Source organism: Paralichthys olivaceus, chromosome 2 (assembly GCF_024713975.1).
Source record: "Paralichthys olivaceus isolate ysfri-2021 chromosome 2, ASM2471397v2, whole genome shotgun sequence".
NCBI classification, from domain to species: Eukaryota; Metazoa; Chordata; class Actinopteri; order Pleuronectiformes; family Paralichthyidae; genus Paralichthys; species Paralichthys olivaceus.
In genome coordinates, this window is record NC_091094.1 from 24903527 (window position 1) to 24921011 (window position 17485).

At 39.6% G+C, this 17485-nt stretch overlaps 1 protein-coding gene across 2 annotated transcripts in view; it reads left to right on the forward strand.

The window, feature by feature from the left end:
• The first annotated feature begins 366 nt into the window (after positions 1-366).
• LOC109628853 (integrin alpha-5-like) overlaps positions 367-17485 on the forward strand; it is a 44429-nt gene continuing 27310 nt past the window's right edge. For both annotated transcript variants that reach the window (XM_069513112.1, XM_020086274.2), the window contains exons 1-7: positions 367-6097; positions 12531-12655; positions 14661-14761; positions 15833-15956; positions 16873-16934; positions 17099-17144; positions 17340-17465. In XM_069513112.1, the coding sequence (XP_069369213.1) occupies positions 5892-6097; positions 12531-12655; positions 14661-14761; positions 15833-15956; positions 16873-16934; positions 17099-17144; positions 17340-17465 (790 nt within the window). In that variant the 5' untranslated portion in view covers positions 367-5891. The remainder of the gene's footprint in view (positions 6098-12530; positions 12656-14660; positions 14762-15832; positions 15957-16872; positions 16935-17098; positions 17145-17339; positions 17466-17485) is intronic.

Sequence of the window (17485 nt, forward strand, 5' to 3'; positions counted from 1 at the left end):
TCACAAATTCCACTTCATCCAGTAGATAAAACAAGGACAAGGACATCAAATAAATGTATCACAAAGAGGATTGTCATCACTCTGATGTGTTCATTTTTCTGGTAAGTTTGGTTTTAATTAGTTATCTGTTGCTATAAAAACACGGTGAAACGTTATGAATGACAGCTGCAATGACACACAATTGGTTGTGTATCGTCGGGACCTTGCTACTGCGGCTTCATCCCTCGATCACCAGTGAGCAGACTCCAGCACACTCCACAGTCTGTCACTACAAATTTCATCTTTCACTTTACACTTTTTGTTAATATAAGAAAACCTAAGAACCATCTAACTAGAGAAGCAAAGGAAAAAGCCAACTGTACCATTCATTCACCAGTGTTTAGAACTATGTTGGTAGATCAGCTGCAAAGTGAGAGTCTAGTGAAATTATTCAAGATGATTTACTTGAGAATCCCTCTAAAGTGTTTGATTTAATTCAAGTCAACTTTAAATCTTCTCGAGAGGCACTTTGGCCTTGTGTCCTTTTAGTCAGATTACATATTCTGCTATAAGTCATGTCAGGTCAGAACACAAGATATCTGATCCTCCTGAGGTGAGTCATGTCGGCTTTATAAATACCTAAACTTTGACTTGAGCAAATACTCAACAAAACTTCCCCTAAAACTCCCACATTTGCAGCCAGGTTGCTGTTTTAATTGTGGTCTTTCAGCAGCTTCCTGTGTGTGTAGGTGGCTTGGTGCATGTGTGTGTATGTGTGTTTGTGCATGTGCATGTGTCTGTGTGTTTGTGGAGAAGAGTGCTCTCTCCTCCATATTTTGGTGCTCAAGACAACATGCAGACACTTCTAGTAGGTGTGTGTTATGTCTCTTATCACCCTTACTCTGACAAAATGTGTGTGCATGCAAGTGTGAGTGTATGGGTAAATGTGGGGGTTGGGTGTAGGTTTGGCTGTGAAAGGGCTTAAATAAAATCCCCCCACATGGCTGGCAAGTTGACCAGTGGAAAATGAAGGCATTTAAACTTTACAACCATCCACATATAACAAAAAAAAGAAAACTGAAATAGGTGTTACAGCATAATTCTTTCCTCAGGCTTTTTCAATTAGCCTGCAGATGCAATTAGCACAGGAGGACTTTGAGCTTTTGCAGTTTCAGCACACTCACTGGAATGAGTGCTCCTTTTCCACAGGCTTGAGCCAAATCAGTAAAGGTCAACCCGTGTTCACTTTCTCCGTTCACTTTCTCTCCTTTTCTTCTCTTTCAAAGTAAGGTTAAAAGTCCACACTGAAGTATGAGACAATTTACCATTGACTTTCTCCAGGGTTTCAAGTCTAATGTGATAACAGCTTTTGGTTTGTGGGCCAATGTTCACACTGAAGTAAAAGTGGAAAACCAACACAGGACCGCTCCACTGTTTGACCCTCTGTGAGGTTACAGGTGCCATTCCTAAAATCATAAGATGAAGCTTCCTCTGAGGTGAGGATCCATTTTCAATTTTAAACCCCAAATCCTAATAAAATAAAAATCTGATGCTTGATTTGGTGCAAGGAACACATCAGCAACCACTTGCATATTTATACAAGTGCATATTTATACAAAGGTAAATATTAGCATTCATGTGGAGTTGTTATTGGCTACCTGATGAGTGTAAATCTAATATTAACCCTCTGCTTAACTCTGTTTTGGTCTCCTCCAGCTCCAAAGAGAAAGTACACTAGTGTCTGCTGAATGCTCCTCAAGTTAGCTGGTCCTTCATTTCTGCCCTTTGTGCTCAGTTAACATACAGTTAACCGGTTAACCAAAACTTTACTGAACATCTCTCCCTGCTGCTGCTGGAAACAGGGTTGATTAGAGCAGAGAGAGCAAATCCAAACAGTTGGGCCATAAAACTAAAACAATGAACAAATGCTGAAACAGTCTGCAGGGTCAGGTGCTCATCCTCTGTGGGTTTGTAACCATGAGATGCACTTTGTCACTCAAACCACTGTTCATTTAAAATGATTGATTAGTGCAATTTCAAATAGCATTAAGTGATACCAAGTTGTTGACCAATTGTAACCACAGCTTCTTTATCTTGCATGCAGACTGTTTAGCTTTCTAGCAGCAAGTTAATTTGAATTTACAACCGCTGTTTAGAAACCAACTTACAGATTTCCCATAAGCATTTGAACAAGATAGAAAAGGTGTGGTTTGTTGTTGTAATGTTTTACCACATGGCATCCTGTGCAAAGATAGATACAAATGATAACATTGTCAAGGCTCAGAAAATAATAACAAAGCTGTGATAGTTTGTAGCATGATATAACATTACTGAAATAACTAGTCTCCTGATTTTTCTGAATCTGCTGTAGTTAGTTAACTTCCATTCCATGTATGTGATAAAAATGTGACTTTGTTGTACATGAGTGAGGGGGACCACTGTAAAAACTGATCTGTACTTCATACTTTTATAAGTTCGTAAAAGTATGTAGTATGCAATGCCGTGTTGCAGTTCGTACTTCATGCCAACAGAGGTCAATAAAGGTCATGGATTGCTTGATCTCCATTGAACAAGAAACAACACATGCTAACGTTGTCCCCTGAGCTGCTTCAGGTCTTAGTTTAACAAGCAGGACTCAAAATAACTTAGTTTAACCATCTATAACCTGAAGCTTTTATTGGCTGGACTTAGGGAACATAAAGTGCGTCTTGTTTGGAACTCATTTAAGAGTTGAATTGGTTAGATTTAACAGTGAGCTGTAGGGCTGGAAACAACTTTCTCTACATGAGACAAACTCCAGGATGAAGTAACATCCAGCACATTATACCATCAGCTGGCATTTGTTTCTTTATGAGGGCAGAAAACTGTTGTGTTATCCGCCTCCATGTGGCACAGCATGCTTCCTCTGTGCTTTGATTGTGCTTTTACAGAGTGAAAACTTTCTTTGTCCAACTTCTGTTGCCTTTGGCTGGTAACACATCGTGACTCACACTTCTTCAGATTTGAGACCCTCTTTTCCTACAGGCTACACACACACACACACGCATGAGGAGACCTCCAAATAATCACGTACTGTATGCATGTCTGCCTGTCAGTTTGCCATGACAGCAGGTCTACTTCCAGCAGAGTGATGAGAGACAGAGCTGAAGATGGATGACTGTGGGTTTTCCAAGTTTAGTCACATTGAATTCTGTCGTGACTTGCAAGAGTATGTTCGAGCAAAACAACAACTCTGTTCAATGGCAAGCATCCAGAGAAGATGTGCAGACCTGAGCTACTTTGAGCTGTCAAGACAACACTTCATTTGCACCCAGGTGGTTTCTATCAGGATACCCACAGTTCAGTGGATTTGTCAGCAGTAATCTGAATTTCTAATACTACGAATCATTACATTCATCACCATGCTCTGTTTATGGGTTAAACAAATCCCTTATTCTGTCTACTCCAGTCTGGAAATTTAAAACACTTAATTGCACAGTAAACATCATTAAGGAATTGAAGTTAAGTCAACTTCACATGTCTGGTTTTCATTTTCAGACCACGTCAGAACACATGAACATGATGTCCTCTGCCTGAAAGTCTAGGGACTTCAAACAAAGGGTTGGAGCCATATCTACGGTGGCCTTGAAGATCAAAACACAACAACAAAACATGAGGGCGAATGTGAAAACACAAACCACAAAGAATGTTCTTGTTCCTTGTTAATAAGACGGACATGCATCTGTCTAATCAGTGAGGAGCCTTGATCATAGCTATTAGAAGTTGATGCTTTTGTGATTTGTTGTTGAGTGTTTCCTTATTTGCTGTTGTGTTTTGTGATTTTTTTTTGTTTTGATTTGCACTTCAGGGCAACTGCACCATATCTTAATGACAACTCAAGCTGTGTATATGTAACTCTCATCTTTTCTTAAATCTGGTGAATTTAAGTGTCTTATATTTGCATTAGAATAATTGAGTCATAATAAGATATCCATATTTAGTCCAGTTAAGGCCAATGTCTAAAGCAGGGGAACTTGTCTTAAAATATTTTACAGTGTAAATGCTGTTAATGTCTGTTATTCACAGTATCAAAAGTAACAGATCATTGCACTGCTGCTGGCTCAATCACAATTATTTGACATGGACCATAAAATGAAACACGTTGTAAGTCTGAAGTCTTGCCTGGGAACTCCTGGTCCCATTTCAAGTCCCAAGTCTCGTCTCAGTTCCAAACTTTGTGTCAGAATGTGACTTTCACAAGATTGAAGGTCTTTTTCAATGTGTTAAAAGTACCAACTCCTCCTCCTCATGCAACTGTCTGTTGCTGCACACAACAGACTGAACTTGTTCATCTCTGGAATGATTATTTCAATAAATGGTTACAGATTGCTGCTTTAATTTAAACCTCATGACACTTAGGTTGATAGAATACAATGCTGAATACAATGCTGATCTATTCATTGCACCAGGCAGCCATCATTAATACTACTACTACTACTAATACAATTTATTGATATAGCACTCTTTAACAATGTTACTAACAGAGGGAATAAAAAACCAAATTAATGAAAACTGTATAAATAAAAATTGTATCAAACATTACCAGAAGCCTTCACAAAGACAGAAGTTTTAAGAAGAGATCTAAAAGAAGCTAGAGACTTTGAGTGTCTGAGTTCAGTAGTAGAGAGTTCCAGTGTGACACTACACAAAAAATAACAATGCATAAAATCCAATGTTGTTTCTAATCAGTAACATATGACTGGTTGTGTTAACTCTCCAAAAGAAATCTCATTTTCATTTAGTATATAGAACTTTCTCTTTATAAACGATTTTACCCAAAAACTAAATCAAAGGTTTAAAAAAGTGAATGAATATTTAGTATTTAAGAAATGCTGTTGGTTAAAAACATAATACTAATATAGTGTTTAATAGCAATTTTAGGGGAGGGTGACATTTGTGTCCCCAAGGTGCTGAGAGGAAGTTTTTTGAAAGGAGCCCTATTAATTACCCCTGAGCAGCTTTTCCTGCTGCCATCAACAAGGTCCAATGGAAACAGAATAGAACAACAACAAGCTGCATGAATGGTTTTCCCTCATTGTGTTATAAGATATTACATAACATGGTGATATAATTAATGCATTAAAGGGATAGTTCACCCATTATCTACTCACCACTATGCCAATGGAGGGGTGGGTGAAGTGTTTCAGTTCACAAAACACTTTTGGAGTTTCAGGGAAACAGCGTTGCAGCTGAATCCAACACAATAAACAAGAACATACTGCTCCTGTGGTGTCATCTAAGTGTCAGTAAGTCCCAACATTCAAATTCGACTTGAAACGGCACCATATTTACATCTTCTTTTTAGCCTAAATGTGCTGATGTCCTCCTCTGGAGCCACATTCATGTGTTGATGACAGCAAACATTAAACATGGTGGAAATGATACTTTGAAGAATTGATCCACAGTTTGTTCAATTGTATCGATTTGGATGCAACACTGTTGACTCCTAAAGTGTTTTGTGGACTCAAACACATAGTGGTGAGTAGATAATGAGTGATTTTTCATTTTTCAGTGAACTATCCCTTTAGGTTTTTGTGATACTCCATGTTATCCTTCAGTCTCCAGCATCAGTCTGAGAAAAGATGTTAACAGTAACAACAGCATTACAACAATATCACTGGCAATATTGAAAGCCCCACCCCAAAGTGAAGTTGTAACGACACCCCCTTCTTTCTCTCCCTGACTCCCTTCTGCTTCTCCTCACCTCTCTCACTCACTGTGGACCAGCAGCCTGTTGGAGCTGAAGCGGACACATCCAGGACTCTCATTCATGATTCCTTAGCAAGCTGTGCCTATTTGCTTTTCTTCCGAAAACGGATGATGTGTTTTGCGCTGCGGCTTTTCGATGAGAGAAGAGACGCGCAAGAGAAGAGATGTGCACCGCTGCTGGACCTTCAGCTTCCCGGGCATGGGGGAAAAGTTGTCCCTGCGCCGCGCTGCTCGTAGCGGCGGCGGCGGCGGCTCTCCTGGCGCAGCTGTGCGCAGCGTTTAACCTGGACACCGACACGCGCGTCGTCTTCACCGGACCACCGCGCAGCTACTTCGGCTATTCAGTGGAGTTTTTCGGGGACTCGTCCAGGTACAGTCTCCATCTGTCACCACACAGCTTGTCCTCAGATCAACACTGACTTCCTATCACAGTGGGATTGAATGGATTGAACAGGGACTGACCTCTTCTGTGGTAGTGGTAATATCTTTGCACTCTCATAAGCTCTTTATGCCTCATGTCCCCTGTATTCCTTTCCTCTATTGTGGTATCCATATAACATAATACTCACACTACACTGTATATTGCATATAAAGAGTGTGTGTTTCTAAAGAGTCTTCTGCAGAAATACTTTAGCAAATAATTCAAGTTTTAAGTGTTTATGTGTATTGGATGACGACTGTTGATATCCTATTAACATTTTATGATGGCAGTATTACGTTTAAAGTGATCTTGTCATCAGAGTTATTCATATGATCTTGTCATAATATGAATTTATGGTTCATTCACACATGCATACACACACACACACACACACACACACACACTGGATTCCATCTGAAGTATGATTGGAAACAGACATGCAAGTCTCCCTCTCTCTCTCTCTGTGTTTGTATGAGTGTGTGTGATTCAGAGGGGGGGGGGGGGGGTTAACCTGCAGCAGAAATATGCTAATCTGTATGTGTTTATGTGAGTACAGACTAAAAGGACAGTAGATGGTAGATTCCCTGCTGGTGTGTTGTTTACAGAGGAGGAACTGCTGAGTGAGATCAAGTCAAAGATCAGACATTACAGTGCCAGTGTGTACTGAACCTGTTTTACCTCACGGAGAAAACTCTATACTCTGGGCTCGAGTCTGGAACACACACATATTCACTATCCAGAGTAGCCTGGGTACCAATGAGGTGTGAAGTCGATATATCAGGATTGGGATTCGATTTTTCACTCTCCAGCAAGGAGGTTGTTAATGGTTAAGTGATTTTTCTTAGATTGCCAGTTATAATGCAGTATTTTATGTTTCCATACAAAACAATGCATAAACACTTAGCCTGTCTTTAGAGATGAGAGAAATAGGATTGAAGTCAGACAGACTCAGCATCCTTTAGATATTACAGTAATGTACATCAATGCAATAATACAGCACTGTTGTAAAGTTAAAGAATGAGACAATTTAGATGTATCCCTGAAAACAGCTGCTTTCAGATTTGTTTATGATATATTATTTATAACTTATTACTCAGTATTTCTCTTCCATGGTGTCGAACTCCTTTTTTTCCGTCACTCTAAGACAATGGTGACCAGATACCTCCTGACTTATCACGCTCAGTGTAATATACTTGTGTTGAAACAGTCAAATACATTTCTGGCTCGTCCTCACAGCCAGCTGTTCACAGCTGTGCTGCTTGCAAGCCCAGAATCTCTGGAGGATGTTTGACATCACCTGAAAGCTCTGAGTCGATGATGGCTGGAATCTCCAGCTTATCGGTGCAGCTGGTGGCAGACATTGTTTGATAAGTGCACCACTGCTATATAAATGTTTTGCCATATAAATCCCAGTTACACCTTATCAGCTCTCTGGGCCTCAGCTCTCCCTCACTAATGTCCTGGAGGGCTCACAGAGTTAAAGCAATGTTGGTTTAATGAATTTGTATATTTTCCTGTGAGGAAATTGGTTAAGATCCTGTAAGTTTGCCTAACTAAGCCTCTGGCAGTGAGATGACATGTTGTAGAGTAATTACTGAGATGTTCATCTACACCAGTTTGTACAGACTTTAGCCCAATTTGCCTCGAATAGTTTTGCTGACACTGAACAATACCACTCTGTGTTTCTGACCAAACTCATGTATTTTGACAGCTTGCAATTATTGCTGAACATCTCCATATGAACCCAGTGGTTCTTGTCATGTGGTGGGTAAACAATGCAGCCGGGAGAAGGATGCTTTCCTGGATGAGGGAGATGTTTTCTCTCTGCCGATGGGATTGTTTTTGCTGGTTGTCATGCATTCTGACAATTACTGGACTGTTTGGTTGTAGGGCGCCTTGTTAAGAGTCGCTGCTGTTGCTCACCACGCCATCTCTGTTTGCACCATCTAAGCACATAAGCAGTTCGATCGAGCATGTTCAAGCTGGGGCCTCCTTCATATCAGGAGAATGAGACTATGGTGAACACATAAACATTTGTTGAAGTATGTTTCCTGTTAGTTCAGTGCAAGTATTCAGGTAATAATGAGAGACATTTTGGATTGGGAGACTTTTATGTTATCACTGATGAGGGGTTTTCCAAAGCTGATTCAGATCATTTTAAACAACCTTGAGATAATTACAGCTGAGCAAAAACACCAATGAGTGAGTGAGGTTTGGAACGTTTCAGCACATTTACTGGGCTGAAATATGGGACTCAGTGATTTTTGTTGGGGGGCACATTATGCTTATTTTTACTATAATTACTTGTGCTATGTACTATCTAGGACTTTGACCGAATGTGGGTTTGGAAACCCATGAGCTGTAATCCTTGTACTGTGTCCCACCTCTGTACTATACAATAAATGCATACAGTATGTATTCTATTCTAATTGTGATAGTATACATCTGTGAGGGTTAAGAAAAACATACTTTACTGTTTTGCACAATTATACAATACATGCACCATTATCAATCATACTGCCACATCAGAATAATGCTGCTGCCAATATAACTTAAACAAAGAGAACAAAATATTTTTTATGTAGGATTTTATGAGGTTTACCACTAAATGCACTTCATTATATTTTTCTCTATTTGTGCATTACATTGTGGAACAACAGTACTGTACAGTCCACCCTGAAATGTCAAAGGTTTGAGTGATGACTGTGAAATTCTCTATTGATATTCATAGTTACCAGAAGATTATTTGCTAACCTTTTGTGTAGCACCACCACAAGGTTTGTATTTTTATTTGAAAAGAAATGTCTTTACAATACTTGAATGGATTGTTGTTAAAATCTTCATTGTTTCCAGACTGAATTGTAGAAAACATTTGGCTTCGCTTTTGGAGGAGGCGTCTTCCATACTTATACACATTCTACAATTTTGAGCATGTTGTGACCATTTAGCTTATATGCAGCCTCATAGAGCTGCTAATTGTTGTTTGGTTGTCCATGATTTTGTCAATTCCCCATTGTAAACACACCAAACTCACACCCTGTTTAGAATAAGTAGCCACTATAGAAATGGGCCATGGCTATTGAAATCCTGTGATCGATGCCAGTGAACCTCATGAATGTTTACCAACCTGCCTGTGAGCTCCACGTTACAGGAGAGCAAATAGCAAATGCAGCTTTAGTGTAGGTTAAACCAACATTGCACATTTGAGTAAATACTCCAGAAATGATTGTAGTTGTTTGTACCTTCCACTCTCTGATTCACTCATGCTCATGATTGCTGAGATGAAAGGAAAGAAAACTCCTAATAATTTTGTATTTTGTTTGATAATTCTGGGCCACCCACACATGTGTGAGTGTAATGAGTGTATTTATATGTTAACCTATTAAAGCAAATATTCATGGGATCTGGCTCACATGATCGTCATATCCTGTTTATTGTAATAAGTCAGATAACATCTCGAGTGGCCTGAACATGATTAGCTGGGATAGAGAAGCTACGCTGGTTTGTATATGGACATATATTTCATTTCTTGTGACTGTGATGCAAGATTATATAATTTTACTTAGCTGAACTCTTCTGGCTTGTGCCCCCTTAAAATCAGCATCTTATTTGAGTCACACCTTTTAAGTTCAACGAGTTCAACCAAAGCAATTGTTCCGTCTTCATTTTCTGTCTTAAAAGTCTTAAAACATAAGCAAGTGAATAAGAAGTGATTTGAGTTCAACTGAGCAAGACTTAGTAAGACCTGAGTAAGAATAACCTGCCATATATACTGTATAAATGTGTGTAATTAGGTGGAGCTCATAAATCCTTAGGTAAAAATTACAGGTTGTATCTTTGACCCAGTCGTGTCTAAAAGCCACCCCCCACCTGCGTGCAGATGTTCGTGCTGACTGTGAGTTAAAGGAAAGGAATCCTGATGTCAGGTCTGAACAGAAGCATCCGTCATCCCGCTGATGCAATCACATTGTCGAGGAGGCTGTTTTTGGATGTTTAGCTCTCATGACGAGTGCCTTTAATTGACTCAAGGTTAACATTTCAGCTCCACATGTGCAGAGATCACAGGGGGTGGTGGGCGGTTCAAAGTGGTGTACCTTTGAAAGAGAAAGCCACTGAAAGCCCGCGCTCTGGGCGGCTGAGGGGGCTGTGGAGTGAGCGGTTTATAAGGAAAGCTTATCCAGCCATGTAAATATTCCTCCTTTGCAATCCAGACTTTTGGGGGATGGTGAGGGAGTCTGTGTGATCTCTGCTAATGTCATCAGTCACCAGTGTCTATAGTTATGCCATTTTCTCTGGCCCAGGCTCTTTTTAGCAGAGCTGTCTGAAATCCTGAGACTGTAGCTGGTTGATAACCACTGTTTATACACACATGCACATGAACTGTATGTTTTCATGATAGTCGCATTTACATTCACAAAAACAATTCTTGTCATTCATCTCCAGACTTTTATCCAGCCAACCTACTAATATCTCAAACGTCTGTCTGTTTTATTGTTGTCAACCTTCAAACTTGAGCTGAATAACAGAGCTTTTATTTTGAAAAGTTAGGACCTAGGTTGAGAACATTGTTGTACCAGACTTCTGAAATAGCCGACATGCAATGTATAAAAAATGTACTGCAGTTAAATAAATCATTTGAACTTACACATTAGCCACGTACATGAACAGTAATACAGCAAATTTAGTTTTATGTTATGAAAAACATTGACTGTAAAATCATCATTGCATATAAACCAGGTAGGATGAACACAAAGTTTTCTAACTTCACTCTGCACTATAGACTGTTTATAAAAAGCTCTGCACACAACTCCCAGCTCATAAACAAATGAAAAGTGAAAGTATATTCTGAAGTAGCTCTGTCCTTAACGTAGGGGACAAAAGAACAGTCCATTCCAAACAGGCAGGTTTAAAACAGCCACTGCACTAGTTTAGTTAAAATATGCAGAAGGATCTCCAGATCATTCTCACTCCTAATAATATATTTCTTCTCAAACTGAAATGTTTAAAACCACCTCCCTGTCTAATAAGCAGATAGGTATCTTAACAAGGCAGCTATGATACAAATGTTTTCATGGGTTTGGACTTAGAGCAGCTGCAGAGCTACATTTCCCATGAAACAGCCTCTTCTAATTGTAAGAACACTGAAATTACCACATACCATGTCTCTATGACCGTGTAACCTAAACAAAGACTCGAACCATCACCAAATGAGCATTTGAAAAAAGGATGATTGTCATTCATCAAGCTATAAAGAGCTACAATAATTGCTTTCCGTCATGTCACTACAATTCAAGTCTCATGGAGGCTGTTGTAGTAGTTTCAACAAAGAAGCGTAGAAAAGTAGAAACTTAACTTCAAAAGCTGCTCTTGTCAATATTAAGTGAATATTTTTACATTAACAATGAATGAAATAACTGAAACTCAAACTCTACAACCCCCCTCAGCTCTACTAAGTTTTTAGTGTCCTTCAGATCATTGTTTTGGTTTTACTGTCTGCACGTTTACTGCTGTGGTTGTCTCTCACGACTTACATCAGCATTGTTTCCAGCAGCAGGCTGTTGTTTTCAGCAAACAAGCTCTTTAAAAAATGACTGTTCACCACCTGCTCAGCACTTAACAGCAGACGGGCATGCTTGGTGGCTAGCTGGTGAACATAGTGGAACATTTAGTGGTTAAGAAGTCAGATATTTCACCCAGGAGCTGGTCCATGAGACCAAACACAAAGCCAAAAAACTGTTAAAAATGTGTACGAGTGACTTCATTTAATATGTGGCAAAACAAATTGATTCAATATTCAAGATTCAAGATGTTGTAAAGGTGAAAGACTTTTTCAGGGAAGCTACATTAGCACAATAAAAGGTAGTTATGTAAGTATTAAAGAGGAAGTGATAAAGACAGACATACATAATAAAAGTAAAAATAAGATAAATACTTTAAAAAAATATAAATTACAGTGGCAGAATAAGAATTAAATGAGAATATGTTGTACAGACATAGCTGGATATAAAATATGTGGTAGCAGAGATGACTGAGACTCAATATTGCACAGATAAATGGCTGCTTCATATAAGGAAGTTGACATTATGGCTTTGATACTGAATAACATTTCTGTACTCAGCATCATGTAGAAAGTACACAGTATTTTTGGCTTTTATATAATGCTCCTCTGGCTAAACTGGTTATTTAACTCATCATTAACAGACAATAAAGCACTGCAATCCTGAGTTAGACCTCATCCTGATGTAGTAGAGCCTTTGCTCAATATCTGAACTTGCATTGTTAACCATAGATATATTTTAACCTTGCCCCAGCAAATAATGTGTATGTAGTATAATAACGTCATTATGATCTACAAGATATTTGTGTCTTTTCCCCTGGCTAGTACCAGTATTTTGATCGGTGCTCCAAAAGCCAACACCAGCCAGCCCAACGTCACTGAAGGAGGAGCTGTGTACTCGTGCCCCTGGAGCCAAACTAACTGCAGCATTATCAACTTTGACAAGCAAGGTAGGGTGTCTTGTTAAATCTAAATTGATAGCTGAACTCTATCCACTCTCACTCGATAAAAATGTGATCTGCTAAAGAACCAGCTCTATATTCAAAATCCAAAGGAGGCAATTTTCCCTACATCGTAATCACAGCAGCAGTTACTAACTCACATTGTTCCAGGATATAAAAATGTCCCTTTGCCCAACAACACTGTTAAACAGTTTAGACGAGACTGTGTGGTAAACTTTCAGCTGTCTCTAACCAGCCATAAAAGTGGCTGAGAGAAGTTGTAGGTAGCATCTCGAGTTAAGCACCTCAGTGCTTGACCCTGAGGTCAGAAGTGCAGCCCCCTGCCATCGCACAGCCCATAACCCAACGCCTCTCTGCTTTGACTGTGACCAGCCTTTGATGTCTCTCCTGTATTGTAATGGTGGCTGAGGCTTTCCTCCGCTCCAGCCCTCCGTGAGGTCTCCATCTTGGGACATGGGCCGTGTTTGCAGTGTTCTAACAGTGCTTTGATTTCCTGCTGGACTCAGGCCCAATGTTTTAGCGCCCTGTAATTAGGGCAGAGTCATTATGTGGACAAGGACCCCAGAGGAGCTGGGGCTGCCCCCGGCAATGCCAAGAATATAATCACCTACATCACAAATCCAGGAAGCGATAAGGACCAGCGTTTGAGGATCACAGGGTCGAAAGTTATCGTACGTGGTCACACACTGATATCGAGTGACGGTTAAACCCAGACTGAGAGCCGTGACTGTGTAAACCCTGCCTGCATAAATACACATGTTCAAAATGTTTACAAACACAAACTGTGTCTGAAAGGTGATACGCACTACGTTCGCATACATAAATATGTCTTGCATTTCCACAGGCCAGACTCCGTTAACCACACGTGGGCACTGAGCTGCAGCCAGCAGAGTTTAATGTCACCACTCTGCTGCTCTGACAGCAGGCACATATTTAAACAAATACAACACATGTGACAAGCATGTTTTATCACAATAGCATGTTTTAGTACAGAAAAAAGGAAGTCAAGTTTCAAGTCATCCATCCTCATAGAAAGTATAGAGCTGAACAAAGTGTTATTTCTTACTGAGCAAAGTGCAACAAAACATACAACTTATATACATTTAATATAACAACAACCATGAATGTGGATGATGCATAAGAGTATGACCTGTATGCAGACACTACAGGAAAATAGCTACTAAAAAACAGAAAACACTGAAATTGAAATTGAAAGGTAACAAAAGTCCCACCTGAAGAAGAAATTAGGACAGGCAACAAACATCACAAACTTATATAACACTTGGATTTGGATGTGAACAGTTTTTTTCCAAGTCAGAAAATTGTTTTTACAGTTTTTCACAGGACTTAAATGCAACCTGGCTCACCTACCTGGCTCAAGAGTTAATTTCTTTGGACCAGGAATAGAATTCAAAGCTAAAATATGACTGAGTATGTGTCTTATTTATGTTAAATGAACTTTTAACATCATGTTGTTAATAGCAAAAAAATATCATGGAGGAGAAATGCTGCTGAAATTGCAAATGCAGGCAAGCATACACACACACACAGACACACACACACACACACACACACACACACACACACACACACACACACACACAGGGCCTCTTCTTAAAACAGAGCTTGACAATGAGGTACAGCCGTTTGGGTTACAGTAACAACAAGGTCCAAGTCCCTCTGAGCTTTTTGATGTCTGCCATGGCATGGAGGATGAATTAAGACTGCAGGCCCCGGGAACAAGGCCATAAAATATCCATGTAAAAAGCCAACAACATGTGGGGAACGCTCTCAAATGAAGCCCGGACAGCACAAGAATCAAACACAGATGACAGGGGGATCTTCAACTTCGTTAATGTAACTGCTCCTGACATCACTAAAGTTTCTTCTGAGTCCCAGAGGAATAAAAAGAGCGCAAATAAAAAAGTGACTGTACTGTTTACGGTTATTAAAGTGCTTTTACAACTTGTTTTTTTCCTCTATGTTCTTTCAGGTGATCGATATTTTTATGTTAATGATGTGAACACTCAGGTTGAGTTCAAGTCCCATCAGTGGTTTGGAGCTACTGTGCGTACCCATGGCAACAGCATCCTGGTAAGAATGGCTCCATGGTTGTTGGTTTGTTAAGATAATTTACTGAAGATGGAATTAAATGAAGACTGAACAGTTTGTTAAACAGATTTACTGTTGACATGTTTTAGTGCACATTACTCAAACAACAGGTGGTCATTGGTCATCAGCAGGAATTTTCACTGTGGAGTTTTGGGAGGTATATCTGCTGCAGAGAACATGAGAGTCATTGGTGCTCTGTTTGTGCTTGCATATTGTTTCTTATTTTCGGTCTTTATTAGTTTTTTTACTTGCTGTTTTGATTCGTTTTTTCAGCTTCTTGCTTCAGTGTTGGCATAAAAATCTGACTATCTTTCGTGTAAAATGGGTCAAACACAAGACATTCACCCAGGAGACACACAACTCCTGACTCATGTGATGTGCTATTTTTACCTTGTTAAATAGTATTATTATTTTCACCTGTTCTTTGGTTAGATAAAGGCACCAAACTTACTGGGTTAGGTTGCTAAAAGCCCATGGGATCAGTTCTGCATTTCCACAGGAAACAGAATTAACAATCTACCAGCCGTACGACAAATCATATTGCATACTAATTAGGTTGACTGAATGTTCTTGCCCTGTAACATGGTTCCAACCAAACCCTAGCATTTGGGGTAGTTTGATGCACTATAGTGTCCAGGTTGAAGAAAGACAATGACTCCCTCTGTGCTTTGAAAATACGATACAAAAATAAAGTCACACAGAAATGATAGGTTTTGGTACTAAGAATATTGTCACCATCTAGAAAATGTTGAATTGTCTGTGTTAAGCATTTCATTAGCTTACTTTCTTTTTTAGAAATTTGCCTCAAATAGTCTGTATGAGATGATTCATGTAGAAGATCTGGAAATAGGAGGAACAGGACTTTTCTTGTGTTGCTAGCTGGTGCTTCTACTGTAAGCTTACCTTGGATATAGAATTTAAAGGTTATCATTTATTATGAGCGATGTCACTTTTACAATGCTAATGGAGAGCTTTCTAATGTATAGTAAACATTTGTGTAGGAAGTTAAAACGTTAAGAACATGATCGGTTGCTGCCTCTCTTTTCTTTCCAGGCTTGTGCGCCCAGATATTACTGGAGGACTGAACATGACACACCCTTTGCGGATGTTACAGGAACCTGCTACCTCTCTGTAGACAGCCTTAAAACATTTGTGGAGTATGCCCCCTGCAGAACAGGTATAGTTAATGCAGTTAGCTCTAACCTCCATACCATCTCAGAACCCATCAGCATGACGAAAAAGCCAATGGGTACATTGCTAACAAGGACTGCTATGGATAATCCAGCCTAGTTTTAATGGGGCCATTTTGACAGCCTTGAAGCAATCATATCCTTAAAACAACCATTGGAGAATAAAAGGTTCTAACTCAGGATTGTTGTTGCACAGTCTTTCTTGTTTTTACGTGAGTACTGGCATTTAATATTCCAGATACCACTATAGAGCATAGATCATAGATCATACAGTATAATACTGGTGGAAACCACAGACATGGTTGTGGCAATTTTTTATATTTTCTCACTCCAGCGTTTTGTTTTTTGTGTTTCTTCTGTTGTATCATATCATTACTCATTACTCTTTTTGGCTTTTCTCGATCATGTGAATTGGGGCCCTTTCTGTGCAGATATCAGTTGTAGTAGCTGTTATAGTATCTTCTGTCATCACTCTCCATACTGTTTGATTTAATTATTGGAGGTGGTGGGGACAGGTCTGCAGCATAATTTGCAAAGAAAACTTTTTTCTGGTTCATGTCAGACCTTTCATTCTTAAAACATGTCATAGCCTTTCAGGTACTTTTCAGGTACAAGCTCCTTGTTTGGTCTTGGCTGGTCAGGGCCCTTCTTCTGTTTGGAATTAGCCTGTTTTGTGTCATGTTGCATGTTTTTGGCAAATTTCATGCCTGCATCCATGCAACATGAGGGACGTTAACTGCTGTCAAAATGCCAAAAAATGTTGCAGTCCAATATTTTTTAATTAACAACAAAATAAAAATTCACACAGTTGTATCACATCCATTACAATAATTTCCTTGTGGTTGCTTGTGTGAGAAAGACAATTTATTTGCATTCCCCATGTTTTGCTGCTGTTCCCTGCAGAAAGGCATGGACCTGCTGGACAGGGGTATTGTCAGGGTGGATTCAGTGCTGACTTCACTAAGGTAAGAGAATATTTGTTGGAGTTTGGCTAAAGTCACAGTTTCTCTGTTTCGGCTGATGTAAGCAGCTGGAGATTAAACATCAGACTTGCAGACTTTGTTTGAAACTCATGATGCAACTGGTGACACGCAGATTCCTCAGCTCTGTCTACTGCTGTGTGTTACAGAATGGGAGGGTTGTGCTTGGAGGACCAGGCAGCTTTTACTGGCAAGGTGAGCTCAAAGGAATGTGAAGCAGTGTGTTTTTTTAAATCTTCCAATGGATTTTTTTCCTTGGAGGAATCTAGAGAATCAATCCATCACCTTTGTCTGTCAATGAGCTACAGTGGAACAACTCAGGAGCCAAAAGTCACTTGTCTTATTTTAACCTTCGAACCATTAACACTTTGTTTGCCTTCCTTCCTGTAGGTCAGCTGATCTCAGCCACCACAGACGAGATTGTTAAGGCCTACTATCCCTCTTATTTTCTGCTGTCAGTTGCCGGGCAGGTTCAGACCCAACAGGTGCAGGGAAGCTATGATGACAGTTATCTGGGTAAGGATGTACACATGTAC